The 20173-nt window shown below is 62.0% G+C and overlaps 3 protein-coding genes across 7 annotated transcripts; 2 read left to right on the forward strand and 1 right to left on the reverse strand.

Annotated features, from left to right (window-relative positions):
- Nucleotides 1–934: 934 nt before the first annotated feature.
- On the forward strand, nt 935–2035 carry B3GNT3 (UDP-GlcNAc:betaGal beta-1,3-N-acetylglucosaminyltransferase 3). The gene has a single exon (XM_062014785.1). It carries the CDS (start codon nt 935–937, stop codon nt 2033–2035), a length of 1101 nt encoding a protein of 366 aa, XP_061870769.1.
- Nucleotides 2036–2944: 909 nt separating this feature from the next.
- JAK3 (Janus kinase 3) lies at nt 2945–12157 on the reverse strand. Of its 5 annotated transcripts, XM_062014849.1 has the most exons (24): nt 12008–12157; nt 11466–11678; nt 10638–10761; nt 10421–10532; nt 9734–9879; nt 9341–9623; nt 9123–9269; nt 8885–9042; nt 8566–8677; nt 8115–8301; nt 7564–7685; nt 7347–7478; nt 7177–7261; nt 6942–7075; nt 6392–6530; nt 6154–6305; nt 5382–5532; nt 5159–5298; nt 4722–4911; nt 4133–4257; nt 3788–3960; nt 3592–3709; nt 3371–3481; nt 2945–3286 (listed from the first exon to the last, which is right to left on the reverse strand). In XM_062014849.1, exons 2-24 carry the CDS (start codon nt 11668–11670, stop codon nt 3113–3115), a joined length of 3420 nt encoding a protein of 1139 aa, XP_061870833.1. In that variant the 5' UTR covers nt 11671–11678; nt 12008–12157; the 3' UTR covers nt 2945–3112. The 5 variants fall into 5 exon arrangements, with proteins under 5 accessions (XP_061870833.1, XP_061870832.1, XP_061870830.1 ...); XM_062014848.1 differs by lacking the exon at nt 12008–12157 and having other exon boundaries at nt 2945–3267; nt 9123–9245; nt 11466–11851; XM_062014846.1 differs by lacking the exon at nt 12008–12157 and having other exon boundaries at nt 9123–9245; nt 11466–11851.
- A 1128-nt stretch (nt 12158–13285) lies between these two features.
- On the forward strand, nt 13286–19933 carry SLC5A5 (solute carrier family 5 member 5). Its single transcript, XM_062014786.1, has 15 exons — nt 13286–13382; nt 14524–14906; nt 14995–15060; nt 15387–15438; nt 15535–15602; nt 15693–15847; nt 15956–16096; nt 17222–17351; nt 17483–17571; nt 17696–17808; nt 18678–18748; nt 18974–19060; nt 19146–19348; nt 19517–19620; nt 19719–19933. The coding sequence occupies exons 1-15, from the start codon at nt 13286–13288 to the stop codon at nt 19931–19933; spliced, it is 1974 nt and encodes a 657-aa protein (XP_061870770.1).
- Nucleotides 19934–20173: the final 240 nt, after the last annotated feature.

Raw genomic sequence — 20173 nt, forward strand, 5'->3', positions numbered from 1 at the left:
AAACACAGCAGCACCTTCCCAGAAGCAGCATTTTATTGCTGTGTTGGAGTCTGCTGAGTATTTAACGTCAGAACCAAGTAATTTGGACTCTGCCCTGGACAGAGACTTGCCCTGCCTGTGCCAGGCCCTCCTTGCACAGCAGCAAACAGCTCGGTGGCACAGGGACCATCTGGCACAGGGACCATCTGGCACAGGGACTTTTCCTCACTCTGGGGATTTTCCAGGAGCTCCAGGATCTGGCTCTGCAGGGATGGATGTTGTGCCTCAGCCTGGGGTATCTCTTGGGGTCCAGTTCCCTGGGGGCTGTGGGGATGAGCGGTGCCAGATCCCACTGGAACACGTGTGAGGAGGAAAGGCTGCAGGAGCTGGGGCTGTTCAGCCTGGGGAAGAGGAGGCTGAGGGGGGATCACAGTAACATAAGTACCTAAAGGGTGGGTGGCAGGAGGATGGGGCCACAGTTTTTTCTGTGGTGGCAGGACAAGGGGTAACAGGCACAAGCTGGAACACAAACAGTTCCACTTAAACACAAGGAGAAGCTTGTTTGGTGCAGAGGTGAGGGAGCCCTGGCCCAGGCTGCCCAGGGAGGGTGTGGAGGCTCCTTCTCAGGAGGTTTCCAACCCCAGCTGGACACGTTCCTGTACCCCTGAGCCAGGGGAAGCTGCTTGAGCAGGGGCTGGGGCTGAATGAGCTCTGCAGGGCCCTTCCAGCCCCCATCATTGTGTGATTCTGTGAGGTGGAAAGCAAGTGGGGTGTAACCAACTTAGAGATATCTGAGTGCTCAGCAGGCTCTCAGAACTGTGCCCCCTGAGTGAGGGGAACCTGCTTTAGCAGGGACTGGGAGGGCCCTTCCCACCCCAGCATTCAGGGATTCCACCATCTCTTGCAGAGCCAGTCCCTGCGATGCTACAGGCTGGAGCTGTGGGCTCTGGTTGCTATGGGGCTCCTGGGGCTCTGCTATCTGCTCTACCACAACGACCATCTGCACATCAGCTTGATCCCTCAGCGTGACATCACCACCCAGCCCTGGGCAACCCCCAGCCTCCCCCCAACCCGAGCTCAGCCCACCCCTGCCCCGTGTGTGGCCAACGCCTCCGTACACAACATCACTGACTTTGACAAGCTGCCCGGCCACGTGCAGGACTTCCTGCGCTACCAGCACTGCCGCTCCTTCCCTGCACTGCTCAACGTCCCTGACAAGTGTGGGGGTCCTGAGGGGTCCCCAAATGTCATCCTCCTCTTGGCCATTAAGTCATCACCAGCCAACTACGAGCGGCGGGAGGCGATCCGCAGGACCTGGGGGCAGGAGACGAGCGTCGAAGGAGCCGCCGTCCGCCGGGTCTTTCTTATAGGGGTGGACCCCAGAGCCCAGGAAGCCAAGAAGCTCAACCAGCTGCTGCAGCTGGAGCAACGAGAGCACAGGGATGTGCTGCAGTGGAACTTCAAGGACACTTTCTTTAACCTGACCCTGAAGCAAGTCCTGTTCCACACCTGGCTGGAGCAGCACTGCCCCGGCGCCCGCTTCATCTTCAACGGCGACGACGATGTGTTTGTCAACACGGACAACATCATCCACTTCGTGAGGGCTACACCAGGAGCTCAGGAGCAGCAGCAGCATCTCATGGTGGGCTATCTCTTTGTTGACAACAAGCCTGTTCGCCAGAGGAACAGCAAGTACTTTGTGCCCAAGGAGCTGCTGGCCGAGGAGCGGTACCCGCCGTACTGCGGCGGCGGCGGCATGCTCTTGTCCGGCTTCACCGCCCGCGTCATCGCCCGGGTCTCAGAGGATCTCAGGCTCTTCCCCATCGATGATGTCTACATAGGTATGTGTTTGGAGAAAGCAGGGCTGGCCCCTGCTTCCCACGCTGGCATCCAGACCACAGGCTTGGGTGTGTTGGCCAGCACTGACTCCTTTGATCCCTGTTACTACCGGGAGCTGCTGCTGGTGCATCGCTTCCTGCCCTACGAGATGGTGGTGATGTGGGAGGCCATCCATGAGCCCCAGCTGTTCTGTGGCAAGAGCAAGAGTGTCTTCTAGAGTGCACAAAACAAAGGGCTGATCCCTGGAACTTGCTGCTGCTCAGTGCCTCTGTACCATCAGGGTCCCTGGGGCTGACCCCCCCTCCTCTACTATGGTCCTGCCAAGAGGCCAAGCTGTGAGGCTGAGGGAGTGCTGAGTGCCATCAAGTGTCCATCTCTGCTCCTGGCACAGTTCTGCCTGGTTTTAGCCCAAATCTGCACTTCTATGGCCAGAGGAGCCCTTAGGCTCAGTGGGAGAATAAATTAACCTGTGCTGTTAATAACAACGTGGGGTCTGGAGCCTTCCTGGAGGATGGAGGTGCAGGGAGGAGAGGGCTCTGAGGGAAAAACATGGGCTTGGGGGGTGGAAAAAAAGGTGACTCTGACCCAGAGGGGTCCAATCCAATCCCAGGGGGATGCTTGGCCCTGGGGACAGATGGTGCTGGGCTGTGCCAGGGGCACATGCCACGGTCAGGGCCACGGGAGGGGTTTTAAGCAGCCAGTGACAAGCAGAGCCCATCAGGACCTGGCCATGGCCACAGCCACCTCCTGCCCCAGCCTCTGGGTACCATGGGGTGCTGGGTGCCAGCCAGTGCAGTGGCTGTAGGGGCACACGAGCTCCCTGGCACCCTCATCACCTTGTCCAGGGGTACCTGCTGGAGCCATCCCTGGCAAAGCCTGTGGTGAGTACTAAGCCTGGAGCCCTGTGCAGGAATGTCCTGTGGGCACCTTCACCTCCCCCAGCAGCTCCACAGCCACCAGACCCCCTTGTGTCCCCCCTCCCCTCGTGTCCCACCTCCCCTCATGTCCCCTCTCACCTCGCCCCTCCTGCTGAATTTACCAAGCTTTCCAAGAAGACAGCCAAATGCCACCATGGTGGGGCAGTGAGAGGCAGAAAGGAGATATGTATTGCATGGGGGAGGGGGTCTCTGCTGCAAGAAGGGGGGGCAGAGTGGCATCACATGGCACAGGGGGCAGTGGGGGTGCTGCATCCCCCCACCCACCGCTGCCCCTGGAGCAGTTGCAGCACACTGAAGCATTGCTGCAGCCATGTGTGTGTCTGCAGCCCCCTGGCACTGGGGAGGGAGGGGGCTGCTCATGGTCCCAGCTCTGGGGGAGGGATGGGGGGCTGATCTACCCCCGGGCTTTGCTCCGGCTGTCCCGCAGCGCCTCGATCTTGGGGGCCAGCTCCCCGAAGGTGGGTCTGGCACCAGGGGTGAAAGCCCAGCAGCTCAACATCAACGTGTAGACCTGGGGACAAGGGATAGGGCTGTCAGGTCAATGGAGACCTCAAGACCCCACCCCCCCATTGCCACCCCCTGGGGACCCCCAGCAGCCCAGGCAGGGCTCAGACCTCCACGGGGCAGCCGGATGGCACCGGCAGGCGCCGATTGTCCTTCAGGAGCTCCAGCAAGTGGCAGATGATCTGAGCCGCCTTCTCGGTGCCCATCATGCGCAGGAACTCCTGTGGGCACGGGGATGGGGTCACCACAGGCACAGGGGGCTCACCCCAAAGGTAATGAATGGGTCTGGGGAGGGGATGGTGGGACTCTTAACCCTAGGGGAGGTTCTCACCTCCGAGGGGCTCTTGGTCTTGTTGCTGTAGGTGAAGAGCTCATAGAGGAGAACCCCAAAGCTCCAGATATCAGATGCCCGGGAGAAGACATTGTCTGCCAGGGATTCAGGTGCATACCTGCCAGTGGGAGGGTGCTGAGCATCAGATCCAGGTGGGACAGCAGCCCCACGTCCCATCCCTTCATGCCACCCTCACCAGAAGATGGGGCTCTGGCCAGGCTCCCGCACCACGTAATAATCCTTGTCCTGTGGCAGCAGCTTGGCCAGCCCGAAGTCCCCAATCTTGACATGGCTCTCACTCTCTACCAGGATGTTCCTGCTGGCCAGGTCCCGGTGCACACAGCGCTGTGCTCCCAGGTACTCCATACCCTGCATGGGATTGCAGCCACTCAGCAGGCTCAGGACCAGGCAGCATCCCCAGGGCTCATCCCAGCTGCAGCAGGACCTGCTGCGTGAGCTGTGGCACAGGTTTGGCCCTCCCTCTGTCCACCCCAAGCTGAGAGAGTGGGGTTCTCCTTGCTGCCCATCCTCATGGTCTCACCTTGCAGATCTGCCAGGCGTAGAGCAGCAGGTTCCTGTGGTCCAGGCGGGGTTGGTTCTTCTGCAGGTAGTCCCGCAGGCAACCATTGGGCAAGTATTCCATCACCAGCCTCAGCCCACGGCGCCCTGTGCACACAGCCAGCCCAGGATGGTGGGGGTGGGAAGGGCCCTGCAGAGCTCATCCAGCCCCAGCCCCTGCTAAAGCAGGTTCCCCTGGCTCAGGGGCACAGGAACGTGTCCAGGTGGGGTTGGGAACCTCCTGAGAAGGAGCCTCCACACGCTCCCTGGTCAGCCTGGGCCAGGGCTCCCTCCCCTCAGCACCAAAGGACTTGCTCCTTGTGTTTAAGGGGAACTGTTTGTGTTCCAGCTTGTGCCTGTTACCCCTTGTCCTGGCAACCACACAGCAAACTATGGCCCCATCCTTCTGACACCAACCCTTTAGGTTAATGTGATCCCCCCTCAGCCTTCACTTCTCCAGCCCCAGCTCCTGCAGCCTTTCCTCCTCACACACATGTTCCACCATCACTGCAGAGAGCCCAGGTGACTCCCTGACCTCTCCCTGCTCACTCCCTGCCCCAGGCCGTGCTCACCCCGGCTGTAGCACACTCCCCTGTACTGGACAATGAAATCATGCTGCAGTGAGTGCAGGATTTGAATCTCCCTCTCGAAATCCTGCAGCTCCTTGGCTGAATCCTGCTGCAGCTTCTTCACTGCCACCAGCTCGCCCGTGCTGTCGCCCAGCGGGTCGTAGCGACACAGTTCCACGCTCCCAAAGTTGCCCTGGATGATGATGGGGGATGCTGAGGTGTCTTGAGGATGAGTCTCAGAGTCTCCCCTCATACCCTCAGCACCTTGTGCCCCCTCTGACCCCACACACAAAGCACAAACCAAGTGGTTCTCAGCTCAGGGCAAAGCCACCTCGAAGGAGCCAGGGATGTGTTGTGCCTCAAAGGTGAGTTAAGGGGGAGGAATTGCCAGAAAGTCATGCACTGAAGTTTGGGGGCTGCCCCTCACCACCCCCCCTCACCTTGCCCAGCAGTGAGATGTACTTGAGGTGCCTCTCCTCAAAGTGTGTGGGGTCCTGGCACAGGGTGAGGGGCTCGTAGCCCCAGAAGCTGTCCCGCAGCATCACATCAGCCGGCGACAGGTCCGAGAGCAGCTCGTAATCTGGGGGGAAGGGGAGGGGGGTGAGGATGCTGTTGGGGGTGGGAGGCAGAGCACATCTCCCCCTACACTGTCCCAGGGCTGACCAGAGGTGATGAGGCTGTTGAGGTCCCGGATGAGGGCGCGGAAGCTGGGCCGGTGCCAGGGCCGATAGTCCATGCACTGCGCCATGAGCGTGGCCAGCTCCGTCCACTTCGGTGCAGGGAGCTGGAGGCTGCTCTTGTAGAAATCCAGCTTCTGCAGGGGTTGGGAGAGGGTGCTGGGGCTGGCTGCAGCCTCCCCATACTCTCCTCACTAGGCTGTGCAACTCACTTCACCCTGAGCATCACACAAAGGCTGTGGGATGTGAGGCTGAGGGAAGGGGGTGGCTATTGCTGGTCCCTGCAGGTCCCAGCAGCCGCCTCCAGCACACACCAAGGCTCAGGGGGGGTCTGGAGCCCTTGGAGACTCTGTCTTGGGGTGCCATGGGTGCCCACCTCCCTCCCAGCCATGCCCCTTTTTGTCAGTGTGACCTGAGTCACCAGAGCCTCTGGACAGCAGAGAAATCCCAGAGTGGTCTTCTCCAGGCAGAGGGTGAGTGAGCAGAGCTCAGGTGCAGTGAGACAGGGCAGGAGGGTCAAGGTGCAGCAGGACGAGGCAGGAGGGTTGGAGCAGGAGAGTCAGAGTGCAGAAGGATGGAGCAGGGGGATTGGGGTGCAGTGGGATGAGGCATTGGGGAGCAGGAGGGTTGGGGTGCAGTGGGATGAGGCAGGAGGAATGAGGTGGGAGGGTTGGGATGCAGTGGGCCAGGGCAGGAGGGTTGGGATGCAGTGGGATGAGGCAGGAGGGTTGAGGTGCAGCAGGCCAGGGCAGCAGCACCTTCTGGGGTTCCAGCAGGCTCACGGGCATGTTGCCACCACTGAAGATCTCCCAGAGGGTCACCCCGAAGCTCCACTTGTCAGCTGGCAGTGCCAGGCTCTTGGGGTCCCTGAGGCACTCGGGGGCCACCCAGGGAATGCGATCCACCAGCACTGGGGAGGGGGGGGATGGCCCTGCTCAGCACCTGCTGAGGGGGCCCTGACACCCCCCAGCATGCAGCAGCAGCCCCTGCACTCACTGTCCTTGCCCAGGATGGTGACACTGACTCCAGGGTCATTGAGCTTGATGAAGGGAGGGCTGCCACGGGCCATGTCCCCCTCCCTGGTCAGCAGTACCTTCTTAGCTGAGACGTTGCCATGGGTGATTTTCTTGTCCTCCTGGGAAAGGGAGAGGGACCAGAACCATCAGCACAGCCCCAGCCCATGGGGCAGCCCCATTAATAGGGCTGAGATGGTGCCAGCCAGGGCAAACTGACAGGAATGCAGGGCAGCTTTGGGGATGTGCTGCATGGGAGAGGTGAGACAGGGATGTCTGGGGGCTGTGGGATGTGGATAGGTGGGAGCTGAGGGAAAGAGATGTATGGAAACAGTAAGACAAGGATGCATGGGGGGCATGGGATAAGGATGCATGGGGGCTGTGGGACAGATGCATGGGTGCTGGGGGATGCAGGTACACAGGAGCCATAGGACATGGATGCATGGGAGCTGCAGGACATGGCTGCACTGGAGCTGCAGGATGCATGGCTGGTGGGATGCTGAGGCTCAGTGCAGTGCCAGCAGTGGGCTCACCAGGTAGTTGAGGGCATATGCCAGCTGCTTGGCCACCTGTAGCTTCCAGCTTGTTGTCACCTTGCCCTCACCTTGGTTCTTCTTCAGGTAGAGGTCCAGGGGCCCATACCTGACATACTCCTGCACCATGATACCTGCCAGGGGGAGTGAGGGATGGCACAGCAGGTCCAGCACATGCCCTCCTGGCAACGTGGCTGTGGCATCGCGGTGCCCAGCAAAGGGGACGGGCACTCACTGTCCTTCCCAAGGCTGACACCGTGCAGCAGGACCAGGTGCTTGTGGGAGAGCTGGCTCATGATGCTGGCTGCCTCCAGGAAGGACTAGGGAGAGGGGAAAAGGTGGGCTCAGGGGGAGGCTCTGGGGACTCCCCACAGTGCTGGGTTCAGGGGGCTGCCCTCGTCTCACCTCGGAGCAGTTGCGGTGGCTGCCATCCAGCACCTTCAGCACCACCTCGGTCTGGTAGTGCCCATCCTCCTCCTGGTCCCTCTTGATGCCCTTGTAGATTTGAGTGAAGGAGCCCTGGCCCAGGCTCTCACCCTGTTGCAAGAAGGGGAGATGCTGGCAGGGTCCCTGCCCACATGCCCCATCCCATTGCCCTGCTTCCCCACCCCTGCCCCTGTACCTGTGTGAGGCTCTGGGGGTCAATCTTGTGGAACATCATCTGGTTGAGGCTGCGGCGGGGGGCGTGGGGGGAGCTGGGGGGCTGGGGGCAGCCACTCCGTACAATCAGCAGGTTGGACTTCTCTGGGAGTGGGAGGGAAAGTGGTCATGAGGACCATGAAGTCACAGCTCCCTCTGTGATGCCCTGTAGCCTCCTCTAATGGGCAGGACAAGAGGAAAGGGGCTGGAGCTGCCCTAAGGGAGGATGAGATTGGAGCTGAGGCAGAACCGTTTCCCTGAGAGGGATGTGAGCCCCTGTGCCAGGCTGCCCAGGGAGCTGGGGGAGTGCCCAGCCCTGGAGGGATCCCAAAGCCCTGGAGCTGAGGTGCTGAGGGCTGTGGGTCAGTGCTGGGCTGGGCAGGGTGAGGGGAGGGCTGCGACTGCAGCAGCTTCAGGGACTTTGCAACCCAAACAACTCTGTGATCCCACAGCCCGCTCTACGATGACACAACCTGCTCTGTGACCCTCCCCCGTGCTCTGTCCCGCCCCCCAGCACGGCGTGGGCAGCGGCACCTTTGGGCAGGGGCGGGCAGCAGGCAGCCAGGCGCATGCGGGCACCCTCTGCCTGCAGCCCGCAGTGCCCATAGGTGCCCAGCAGCTCCCGCAGGCTGCAGAACCGCCGCGACACCCCCGAGAGCCAGAAGTGTCCGTCCTCATCCCTGCGGATCAGGCAGCGCTTGTAATCCCGCCCGGACTGAGTCTGTGGGGTGAGAGTGGGGCTTAGTGGCGTGAGGTCCCTCCCCCCTTCAGCCTCCCCAAACCCCCCTGAGCCCTTTCCTGCTCTCTGGGTGCCCACAGCACCCCCAGGACTGTGCCCATCCCAGGTGGCACCATCCCAGCAAGTGCCAGGTCTCAGCCTGGTGTTTCCATCCCCACTCCTGGTGTAACTGGCAGCACCAGGAGCCTGCGTGGTGCCAGTGCCCAGGCAGTGCCAGTGCTAGTGCCCAGGCAGTGCCAGTCCCACCTCAGCGCAGACAGTCAGCAGGTAACTGTCGAAGTCCTGGGGGCTGCGGCGCAGCAGGTACAGCCCCGGGCGGCTCCCCGCTGCCTTCAGCTTGTTCACTGCAAACTCAGAGCTGCAAAGGGCAGAGTGGGTTGGGCACAGCCAAGAGGGCACCCCAGGGACCGCCATTGCCCACTCGGGTGGCCTGAGCATCCCCTGCCAGGCGGGGCAGGATGGGGCCCGTTGCTCCCAGTTCCCGTGGCTCCCACCCCAGCCATCGCCTCTCCCGTCATCCCATGGGTTGGGGGTGATGCTGGAGGGAGGGGGTCCCAGCACCCACCTGATGGGCCCGTGGCACTGGTTCTCCACATCCTCCAGAAGCCGTGGAGGGGCCACCTCCTTGCAGAAGTAGTGGTGGGCATCCACGGTCAGCCGGTAGTAGCCATCGACCAGAGCCACGAAGGAGCGAGCATCCCGCAGCGTGGGGAACTCCACCTCCTGGGGCCGGGTTGTAAGGGCTCAGCTCTACACCCACCCCCCTCCCTCCCTCCCCGATACCGGGATGGTCCTGAGCTCACCAGCACCCTGTTGTCGGTCTTGGTGAGGGTGACGAGGCGGTTCTCCACGGCGCCAGCCTCTCGAGCCGCCTGTTTGATGCTGATGTCCGCGATGTCGGGGAAGTCGCAGAAGTGCTGGCGGCTCTGCGGGGCGGGGCCGGGACACGACTGAGGACGGTTTCTACTCCAATCCCCCTCCGACATCCCCCTCCCACCGCGGGACAGCCGCCCACCCCCACCTCCGAGCCGTCACAGCTCCAGGACACCCCGCTCTCGCCGCCGACGTGGATGGTGATGGAAGCGGCTGAGCCCGACAATCGCACGTGGAAACTCTCCTCGGCCCATTGCCGCTGCAACCGCTCCAGGTCCAGCAAGTATTTGAGCTTCAGGAAACGTTCGTCCGTCTGACAGCCCCCGATCTTCCGCAGGGATTTGCTGAAGTGGCGTCGGATGCGCTTGCGGGTGAGGAAATTGTGCTGCTGGATCTGGCACCGCAGCGCCTCCGGGATGCAGGACTTGTAACTGCCCAGGAGATGGCGAGGGGAGGTAAGAGCTGAGCGCTGAGCTGTTCCCAGGGATGCTGGGCAAGTCCCCGTTAAGTGTCGGGTCAGGTATCTCGGTTCTCGGCTCACCTGATGTGGTTGAAGACCTCGTCGGGGCTCTGGTGCTTCTCCTTGGCGATGCGCAGCATGTCGAGCACAGCCAGGCTCAGACATTCCTCCTGCGTGGGGAGGCTCAGCGCCAGAGCCACGCGGCCCCCGATGAAATCGCTGCGGGACTGAGGAGGGACAAGGGGTTGGATGGGGTTGGGGAGGGGCTCTGCACCCACTGCAGGCATTGGGGACATCTCTTGCAGGACCACCCCTGGTCCGTGCATGAGGCTGTGGCAGGGAACATCCACCTCTCAGGCTAATAGGGGCTTCTAAAGTGGCATCTGCTGACTCCCCCATCCCACTGGGGAAGCTGTGGGGTGGTGAGGTGGCCCCAGCTCCATGCTCCAGTGACAACTGTGGGCTCTGGTTTCTCCTTTTGTCTGGAGGCAGTGGAGCTTGGGGCACGTCCCACTCGTGGGGACACACAGTGACCTTCGTGTCAGCACCCTGGAGTACCCCATGCCTGGAATGGGATGCCCACAAGCAGCTTCAGCCAAATGAGGCAGCAGGAGCCACAGGCATTGTGCCCAGGGGAGGGCAGCATAGAACAGTAGAACCCCAGGGTGGTGAGGGGTGGTGTGTGTACCACACACCTAAGAAGCCCCAAAGGACCCCAGCTGCATCCCCAGCTGTTGGGGACAGGGACAGCAGCCTGGCAAAGCTCACCTGGGCAAAAAGGTAATCGATGACAGGGTAGTCCAGGACAGGGCTGGCACGGTCATTCAGCAGCTGGAAGCGGTGAGACTGTCCCAGGCCACACCAGTTGGGGAAGAAGAACCTGATGGGGAGAGCAGGGAGGGCTCAGTGCTGTGTCCCCCATAGAGCACAACCTCTATCAGCCCTCAGAGACTCCCCAGGGAGCCGGGCTGGGGCTGGGCTGTACCTGATCCTGTACACCACGACCTGGCTGCAGGAGTCATCCACGGTGAAGAGGTGGTTGGGAGGGAACCAGCAGCTGAGGTCCTCGGTGGCCAGGGCAAAGAGAGGGTGGCAGACAGGCAGCACTCCTGGGGACAGCACAGGGCCATGATCCCCACCAAGGATGGGCATGGCCAGTACCCCGAGCCCATGGCCAGTGGCCTGAGCCTGTGGCCAGTACCTTGAGCCCATGGCCAGCACCCCGAGTCCACATTGGTACCTTGAGCCCATGGCCAGTACCCCAAGGGTGAGACCAGCACCCCAAACCCACAGCTGGTACCCTGAGCCCATGGCTTGGATCCCAAGTCCACAGCTGGTAACCCAAGCCACAGCTGGTACACCAAACCCATGGCCAGTACCCTGTGCCCACAGCTGCTGCCTGAAGCCAACTGGTACCCTGAGCCCACAGCTGGTACCCTGAGCCCACAGCTGGTACCCTGAGCCCATAGCTGGTACCCCAAGCCCACTGCCAGTACCTCACACCCATGGCTGGTAACCTGAGCCCACAGATGGTACCCCAAGCCCATGGCCAGTAATCTGAGCCCACAGCTGGTACTTCAAACCCACAACTGGTACCTTTAGCCCACAGCTGGTACCCCAAGCCCATGGTCAGTACCCCAAGCCCATGGCTGGTACCCTGAGGGCATAGCTGGTACCCCAAGCCCATGGCCAGTACCCCAAGCCCATGGCTGGTACCCTGAGGGCACAGCCAGTATCCAAAGCCCCAAGCCCACAGCTGGTACCCACATTTGGTACCCAAGCCCAGCGGTGCCAGGGGCTGATGCTCACTCACCACAGGCTCTGGCAGCGCGCACACAGAGCTCCTCAGCCGTGTACTCGCCGAAGGTGAAGGTGAGGAGGGCAGAGTCGGTGCCAGGGGGGTTGTGTGAGGTGGCTGCCTGGTGGTACAGGTACACCTGGAGGGTCCCAGCCTCGGTGGATGAGAGGCTGCAGGAGCGTGGCCCGATCAGCGGCGTGTCCTCGCCCAGCGGGGCCATGGCTGGTGCTGCAGGGATGGGGACAAGAGGGCTCAGCACTGGGGTGTGGGTGGCACTGTGACCCCTCTGATGTGGGGCTCCACATGTGCCCTTCCTCATGCATTTCCCTCTGCATCCTCCCTGGGGTAAGACCCTGCAGCATCTCCAGGGGTGGGGACGGGAGGATAAAGGGGAGACTGAGGCACTGAACCATTTCACTGCATAATCCCACCTTCCCCAGCCCATCCCACCTCTGCTCCCCTCACCAGCTGGCCCAGGGCTGTAGGCCCATACCCTGCATCGCTGCCAGGCTGGGCTGGCCAGACCCCACAACCCCCACCCTGTGCCACCCTGGTACTTGCTGCTGTGCCAGTGGCCTCGCTGGCACCCGTGTGCTCCGGCCCGGGGCAGCGGGTCCTGGGCAGGGCTGTGCCAGTGGGTCGGGGTTCCTGGGCTGCGTAGGCTGCTGCTCAGAGGCTGTGAGTGAAGGACAGAGTCAAAAAATCCCCTGGGTGACTTCCTTCCTGCCCACAGCCTCCTCAGCAGGCGGCTTCCTGGGAGGGGGCACGGGGCGGGACGCAGAAAGGAGCCACCCCAAGGTGCAGGGACAGGCTGGGGGGTGAAGGGACTGGGAGCCCTGGACACCCCACTTGGTGCTGGGGACCCCATTGGGCACCCCAATGGACCTGGCACTTTGCTGGTCCTGGTGCTGTGGGTACCAGAGGGATGGGCGATGCTGTGCCAGGACATCCCAACCCTCCATCCTGTCCCAGCCCATTGCACGGGGTGAGGGGCTGGGTGCTGCCCACATGCTCCTGCACCCCCTGAACCCCACTGCAGGGACCCTCCCTTGCCCAGCTGAGCCCCAGGGTGCCTGTGTGCCTTGGGGGCTGCCGTGGGGCTGGATGTGTGCCAGGTGCCGGTGCTGTGCAGCATCACATGCACCCACTGACGGATGTGGCCAGACCCAGCAGCCGCTCCTCATTGTTTTTCCCCTTTGTGCTGCTCTAACCAGCTCAGCAAGGAGGAGAAGTCAGGGAGGGGGACGAGGCAGGGAAGGGGCTCCTGCCCAGCCCTGTCCCCCAGGGATGGGTGTTGGGGATGAGGGTGTTGTCTGGAGCCTGAGGACCAGGAGCTTGGGGCATCCCTTTTTTCTATGGTATCCAGCAACAGGACAAGGGCTGATGGGATGAAGCTGGAGCACAAAAAGTGCCATTTAAACATGAGAAAAAACTGTTTGAGTGTTTGAGTGAGGGAGCCCTGGCCCAGGCTGCCCAGGGAGGGTGTGGAGGCTCCTTCCTTGGAGGTCTTCAGGACCCACCTGGACACATTCCTGTGTGACCTGATCTAGGTGGGAGCTGCTTTAGTAGGAGGGTGGGCTAGATGAGCTCTAAAGATCCCTTCCAACCCCACCATGCTGTGATTCTGTGACTCTATGACCAGGGACTTTGCCTCCCAGTGATGCCCCTGCAGCTGCTCCATCCCCATCTCGGGGCTCTTCCCCATTCCCAACCCCAGGCTCATCCCCAGGGTTCAGGCCATGGGGAGGAAATCCCAGTGGGACCAAAAAAGTGCCATTTGTGCCCAGGAATGAGAAAACTCAGCCAGCCCCCACACCTGGGTGCCACATACCCCCATGGCCAGAGCCATCCTCACACCCAGCACGCTGCCAGCCAAGCCCTGGGCTGCTGTGCCAACGCTGGAGGTGGCTGGGGGAGAGGCAGCACCGAGGCGTTCGGCAGGGAAGGGGTTATGGACCCGGCCCCCCACAGCTCCATCCTCCCTGCCGAGCCTGTGTCCCTCCCCAACTCCCTGAACCTGCCTCCTCCAGGCAGGGCCAGCCCCTCTCCACCGCCCCACTCGCCCCAGCGCCTGCCGAGGACATCGCAGCAGCCTCCACCAACCCACCAAGGACCCCCAGGCAGCCCCCTCCGACCCCCACCTCAGCACTGGGGCTTCCCTGGGCCGTGGGCAGCTGCCTGCAGACGAGCTGCTGCTTTTTTTTCAGGGTAAAGGTTTAGCTTTGGTTTGTTTTATCCCTTGGGCTGGAGATAAATGTGCCTCTGCTCCTCCCTGTCTGTGCCGTGCTGGGGTGGGGGGTGGAATGTCTCCCTCCCAGTCACAGCCTTTGGGTGCTGATGCTTCCCCTGGAGCCATGGGGTGCTCTGGAGCTGCTGGACTGGATGCTGCTGCTCTCCTCTCCCTGTGGGCTCGAAACTGGGAGGTATTTGGGGGAATTCTTTTGCTGAGCTCAGGTTGTGCGTTTTACAGGTGAATGCTCAGCGAGCTGCTCAGCACAGACCTTACTGGGGATGGGATGGGACTGGAATGGACAGGATGGGATGGGATGGGATGGGATGGGATGGGATGGGATGGGATGAATGGGATGGGATGGGATGGGATGAATGGGATGGGATGGGATGGGATGGGATGGGATGGGATGGGATGGGATGGGATGGGATGAATGGGATGGGATGGGATGGGAATGGACAGGATGGGATGGGATGGGATGGGATGGGATGGGATGGGATGGGATGGGATGGGATGGGATGGATGGGATGAGATGGATGGGATGGGATGGGATGGGATGGGATGGGATGGGATGGGATGGGATGGGATGGGATGGGATGGGATGGGATGAGATGGATGGGATGGGATGGGATGGGATGGGATGGGATGGGATGGGATGGCACTTCAGCCTTGTTCTTCACTCTGTGCTTGAGGATTGAACACCAGGCAATGACTGCACAGAGTTCTCTCCCCTTCCAGTCTCACCCTCGGATGCGCCGGCGCGGCCGTGCCCTGGCCCAGCCGTGTGTGCCACATCCCTGTGCCGTGTCCCCATCCTGCCTGGGGGTTCCCCCCTTCCTGCAGCCGCCACTCTGGCCTCCCCAGCAGACAGCCTGGAGGTTTGGGTGCCAGAGAGGCTCACCTTCAGCCTCTGGGACTATGGGGTCTTTGGGCTGATGCTGCTGATCTCCACCGGCATCGGGCTCTTCCATGGCCTGGCTAAAGGTGGCCAGAAGACCTCAGAGGATTTCTTCACCGGGGGACGCCAGATGTCGGCGCTGCCCGTGGGGCTCTCGCTCTCTGCCAGCTTCATGTCAGCCATCCAGGTGCTGGGGGTGCCAGCAGAGGCCTATCGCTACGGAGCCAAATTCCTCTGGATGTGCATGGGGCAGCTGCTCAACACGCTGCTCACCGCTCAGCTCTTCCTGCCCGTCTTCTACCGCCTGGGGCTCACCAGCACCTACGAGGTGAGGATGGGAGGGAGGGACACATCCTGCCCTGGGCTGTCCTGATGCTGGGATGGTCCTGAAGTGCTCTTTTGTCCTTGTCTCCCAGTACTTGGAGCGAAGGTTCAGCCGGGGCGTGCGGCTCTGTGGGACTCTGCAGTACGTGGTGGCCACGGTGAGTGTTGGCAGTGCCAGGGGTGGGATGGGGCTGTGGTACGTGGTGAGGGTTGGGCTCTGGCTGTGCTGGCGCTGCCCTGAGGCCCTGGGAAGTGTCCTTGTTCCCGTGCTCATGTTTTCCATGACTCAAAGCAAACAGCTCCCTGCAGGAGCCGTGTTTGGAATGAAAACCCCAGTGTTTTCCCAGCACTGCTGCTCTGTGCTTGGGTGGCACCGTGGCACCGTCACGCTTCATCCCCATCCCCGTGGGCATAGCACTCACCCCCTGCCCATGGGGATGATGGGCTGGGGCACTGACCCCCCTCCCCTCACCTCTTCCCACAGATGCTGTACACAGGGATCGTCATCTATGCCCCTGCCCTCATCCTCAACCAAGGTGTGGTGGGGATGGGGATGAGGGTGTTGCTCCCCATCTGCACTGGTGACATCTCATCCCTGTTTGCACCCTCATCATCCTCCCCTTCTCCTTCAGTGACTGGCCTGGACATCTGGGCATCTCTTCTCTCCACTGGAGTCATTTGCACCTTCTACACCACCATAGTGAGGGAGAGAGCAGGATGATGGTTGGGGGGGTGTCCTGGAGGTATCCTGGGGGTCCCCAATGCTCACCCCCACCTCCATGTGGCACAGGGTGGGATGAAGGCTGTCATCTGGACAGACGTCTTCCAGGTCGTGGTGATGCTCTCAGGCTTTGTTGCCATCATCATCCGGGGGGTGCTGCTGGTGGGGGGTCCTGCCAGGGTATTGGCCATCGCTGCCAACGGCTCCAGGGTGAACTTTGGCGAGTGAGTCCCCATCCCCCTGTTCCCTGAGCCCCTCTCCCCTTGCCCTGTGGTGCCAGGGGGTGCAATGCTAGCCCTGGCTCACTCCTTTAACCACCCCTCTGTGCCCAGCTTCAACCTGGACCCACGGAGCCGATACACGGTCTGGACCTTCCTGCTGGGTGGCACATTGGTCTGGCTCTCCATGTACGGCGTCAACCAGGCCCAGGTCCAGCGCTACGTGGCCTGCAGGAGTGAGGGGGAGGCCAGGAGGTGAGGGCATGGGCACCAGTGGGACCCCACACTGTGTGAGGATGAGGGGCTGCAAGGGGATGGGGGAGGGATGGCTGCACACAGGCCTGGCATCCTTGAGGAGCCTGGTGCCTGAACCCCTTTGTAGACCCTACATCCACTCTGCATGGTCCTTGCACCCTGCATGGACCCTGCACACACCCTGTAGGAATCCTGCACCCCTGCATGGTCCTTGCACCTCTACATGGACCCTGCACACACCCTGTAGGAATCCTGCACCCCTGCATGGTCCTTGCACCCTTGCATGGGCTCTGCACTCTTGCAGAGAGCCCACATGAATGCTGTACCCTTGCACAGCCCCTTGCAGCTCTGTATGGCCCCTGCACACACCCTGTGTGAACTCAGCACCCCTGCATGGCCCCTGAACCCTTGTAAGGAGCTTTGCAGAACTCCTGCACCCCTGCACAGCCCCTGCATCCCTGCAAAGCCCCTACATGGACTCTACACTCTTACATACACCCTGCACTCTTACATGCACCCTACACAGCCCCTGCACCTTTGCATGGACCTTTGCACAGCTCCTGCAGCCCTGCATGGACCTTGCACCCCTGCAAACTTGCATGGCCCCTGCATGCTTGCATGGACCCTGTATCCCTGCACAGCCTCTGCATGGACCCTACACCCTTACATGCACCCTGCAACCTTGCATGGACCTTTGCACATTCCCTGAAGCCCTGCATGGCCCCTACACCCTTACATGCACCTTGCATGGACCTTTGCACAACCTCTGCAGCCCTGCACGAACCTTGCACCCCTGCAGCCTTGCATGGCCCCTGCATGCATAGACCCTGTACCCCTGCAAACTTGCATGGCCCCTGCATGCTTGCATGGCCCCTGTAGACCTGCACAGCCTCTGCATGGACCCTACACCCTTACATGCACCCTGCAACCTTGTATGGACCTTTGCACAATCCCTGAAGCCCTGCATGGCCCCTGCAGCCCTGCACAGACCCTGCATGGCCCCTACACCCTTACATGCACCTTGCATGCACCCTACACAGCCCCTGCAGCCCTGCATGGTCCTTGCACCCCTGCATGGCCCCTGTGCCCCCACTCAGCAGCTCTGGTGCCCCCCCATGCTCACAGGGCACTGCTGGTGAATCAAGTGGGGCTCTTCTGCGTCGTCTCCAGCGCAGTGGCCTGTGGCCTTGTGATGTTTGCGCTCTACAAGGACTGTGATCCCCTCCTCGCCGGCTACATCTCAGCCCCGGATCAGGTACCAGCTCTGCCCTCTCGAGTGCCAAATGAGGTGGAAGGGTGAGAGGGTGAGAGGGGCTGAGCCTTTGGGGCCCTGCCTCAGCCCTGCTGGGGGATCCATCCCGATGCAGCCCTGTCCCCACCCCGCAGTACATGCCCTACATGGTCCTCGACATCTTCGAGACATCCCCAGGGGTGCCGGGGCTCTTCCTGGCCTGTGCCTACAGCGGGACACTCAGGTGAGGCCGGGGCACCCCTTGTGCCATGGGGACCCCACATTTCCCCACAGAAGGGGGTTTTGCCCCCTCCATCCCTTGTGGTGCCAGCGCTGGGGCTGAGTGCTGCCGCTGTCCTGCTCCCCAGCACGGCCTCCACCAGCATCAACGCCATGGCGGCCGTCACCGTCGAGGACATCGTCAAGCCCCGGCTGCCCACGCTGTCCCCACGGAGGCTGACCCTCATCTCCAAGGGGCTGTGTGAGTGGGGAGGGGGATTCTGTGCCATGCCATGTCACACCATGCCATGCCATGTTGCACTGTGCCGTGCCACGTCAAACCATGCCATGCCATGTGATACCGTGCCATGGCATGTCACACCGTGCTATGCCAGGTCATACTGTGCCATGCCATGCTGCACTGTGCCATGCTATGTGACACTGTGCTGTGCCATGTCACACCATGCCATGCCATGTCACACTATGCCATGTGACACCGTGCTATGCCATGTGGCACCATGTCATGCCATGCTGCACTGTGCTATGCCATGTCACACCATGCCATGCCACGTGTCACCATGCTATGCCATGCCATATCACACCATGACATACCATATCACACCATGCCAGGCCATGCTGCACTGTACCGTGCCACGTCAAACCATGCCATGCCATGTGATACCGTGCCATGGCATGTCACACCGTGCTATGCCAGGTCATACTGTGCCATGCCATGCTGCACTGTGCCATGCTATGTGACACTGTGCTGTGCCATGTCACACCATGCCATGCCATGTCACACCATGCCATGCCATGTCACACTATGCCATGTGACACCGTGCTATGCCATGTGGCACCATGTCATGCCATGCTGCACTGTGCTATGCCATGTCACACCATGCCATGCCACATGTCACCATGCTATGCCATGCCATATCACACCATGACATACCATATCACACCATGCCAGGCCATGCTGCACTGTGCCATGCCATGTCACACTATGCCATGCTGCACTGTATGCCATGTCACACCATGCCATGCCATGCTGCACTGTGCCATGCCATGTCACACCATGCCATGCCACATGGCACTGTGCTATGCCATCGAGCCCTTCCCTCTCCCTCACAGCGCTCATCTATGGCACAGCCTGCATCACGGTGGCAGCCCTGGCCTCGCTGCTGGGCGGTGGTGTGCTGCAGGTGAGCCCCCCACACAGGCACCCATGTGGCATGGGGCCAAAGTCCCCTCTGCTGCCCTTGTGCCCTCTCCCACGGGCTCTGCCCAGCCATGCACCACTGGCTGCCAGAGAGCCCTTGAGCTGGGTGGTTGAGGGGTTTGGGGCAGAGCCAAACACCGTCCTGCTCCAGAGCCCCTGCAGCCCCCGTGCCAGGGCAGTGGGGCAGAGCTCTCTGTCCCCCTTCCAGGGCTCCTTCACCGTCATGGGGGTGATCAGCGGCCCGCTGCTGGGGGCTTTCGTCCTGGGCATGTTCCTGCCCGTGTGCAGCACGGCTGTGAGTCCCACGAGGAGGGAGGTTGAGGGGGAGATCCAGGGGTCCCACTGCCCAGGGCTGTGCAGACCCCTCTCCTCTGTCACAGGGCGTGCTGGGGGGCCTGGGCGCCGGCTTTGCCCTCTCCTTCTGGGTGGCTGTGGGGGGGACGCTGTACCCCCCCACCGCCACCACCATGGGAGTGCTGCCCAGCTCCGGAGCCCTCTGCCCGCTCTACAACCGCACCGGCAGCAACCACACCGTCCTCCTGGGACCCCTCCCCCCGCGCCAGGAGCCCCCAGCCCCGGCCCGGTGAGGGGGGGATGGGGGGCGATGACACAGGCTGGGGTTGGGGTGGGGAGGGCAGCGGGGAGGGGGTCGTGGCAGCTCAGGTGGCTCGCTGCAATGTCACGTCGCTTTCCCTCTTCGCTTTGACGTCTCACCGCCCCCTCCGTCTGTGCCCGCCCCCTCCCCTCGCAGACCAGCCATCGTGGGTGACTTCTACTCCATCTCCTACCTGTACTACGGGGCTCTGGGGACCCTCACCACGGTGGTGGTAGGGGTCCTGCTCAGCTCCCTGCCAGGTGAGGCGGAGCGGGTGGTCGTGCAGCGATGTGACCCAACAGCAGGGTCCCGCCCGCCCCCCTTCCAGCCCCTCCCCACGGCACCCCCTTTCCAGTAGGGCCAACCAAGCGGAGGCGGCTGCCCCAGGGCGTGCTGTGGTGGGACATCGTGAAGCAGACGTCCTCGGTGTCCCCTATGGGTGACAAGACACCAGGGGATGAGCCCCCGGGCAAGGGCAAAGCCCCTCAGGCGAGGCTGGATGGGGAGAGCAACCCCCCGCGCCCCCCTCCCGAGCCCAGCACCGACCCGCTGCTGCAGGAGACCCACGTGTAGGGCGCTGGGGCGGGGGAAACGTGAGGTTGGGGGGTGCACGAGGCTCTGGCGAGGTCACCAATAAAGGACAAGCTGTTCCCTGGGAGAGGCCGGTCCGGGGGGCTGCAGGGTCGGAGAACGGGGGGTACGTGGGGGCGTGGCCTATGGGAGGCCCCGCCCACTCACGATCGTTTGTCACGCCCACTTTAGGACGCAAGCCACGCCCATTCCATGGGCTGACTCCGCCCACTCACCTGTGAT

The sequence above is a fragment of the Colius striatus genome, chromosome 25 (genome assembly GCF_028858725.1).
Source record: "Colius striatus isolate bColStr4 chromosome 25, bColStr4.1.hap1, whole genome shotgun sequence".
Taxonomy (NCBI): domain Eukaryota; kingdom Metazoa; phylum Chordata; class Aves; order Coliiformes; family Coliidae; genus Colius; species Colius striatus.

Bases quoted from the DNA above. Each gene is read 5' to 3' on its own strand.
- B3GNT3 (XM_062014785.1), top strand. From the start codon at position 935: ATGGGGCTCCTGGGGCTCTGCTATCTGCTCTACCACAACGACCATCTG.
- JAK3 (XM_062014845.1), bottom strand. From the start codon at position 11,769: ATGAGGAAGGGCACATGTGGAGCCCCACATCAGAGGGGTCACAGTGCC. The intron at 7,262-7,346 runs GTGAGACGAGGG...CCCTCTCCCTAG, and splicing joins GCCACCGCAACTGCTCCGAG to TCCTTCCTGGAGGCAGCCAG. The intron at 7,076-7,176 runs GTGAGTGCCCGT...TCCCCCTGGCAG, and splicing joins TGTCAGCCTTGGGAAGGACA to GTATCATGGTGCAGGAGTAT.
- SLC5A5 (XM_062014786.1), top strand. From the start codon at position 13,286: ATGGCCAGAGCCATCCTCACACCCAGCACGCTGCCAGCCAAGCCCTGG. The intron at 15,061-15,386 runs GTGAGTGTTGGC...CTCTTCCCACAG, and splicing joins TGCAGTACGTGGTGGCCACG to ATGCTGTACACAGGGATCGT. The intron at 19,349-19,516 runs GTGAGGGGGGGA...CTCCCCTCGCAG, and splicing joins GAGCCCCCAGCCCCGGCCCG to ACCAGCCATCGTGGGTGACT.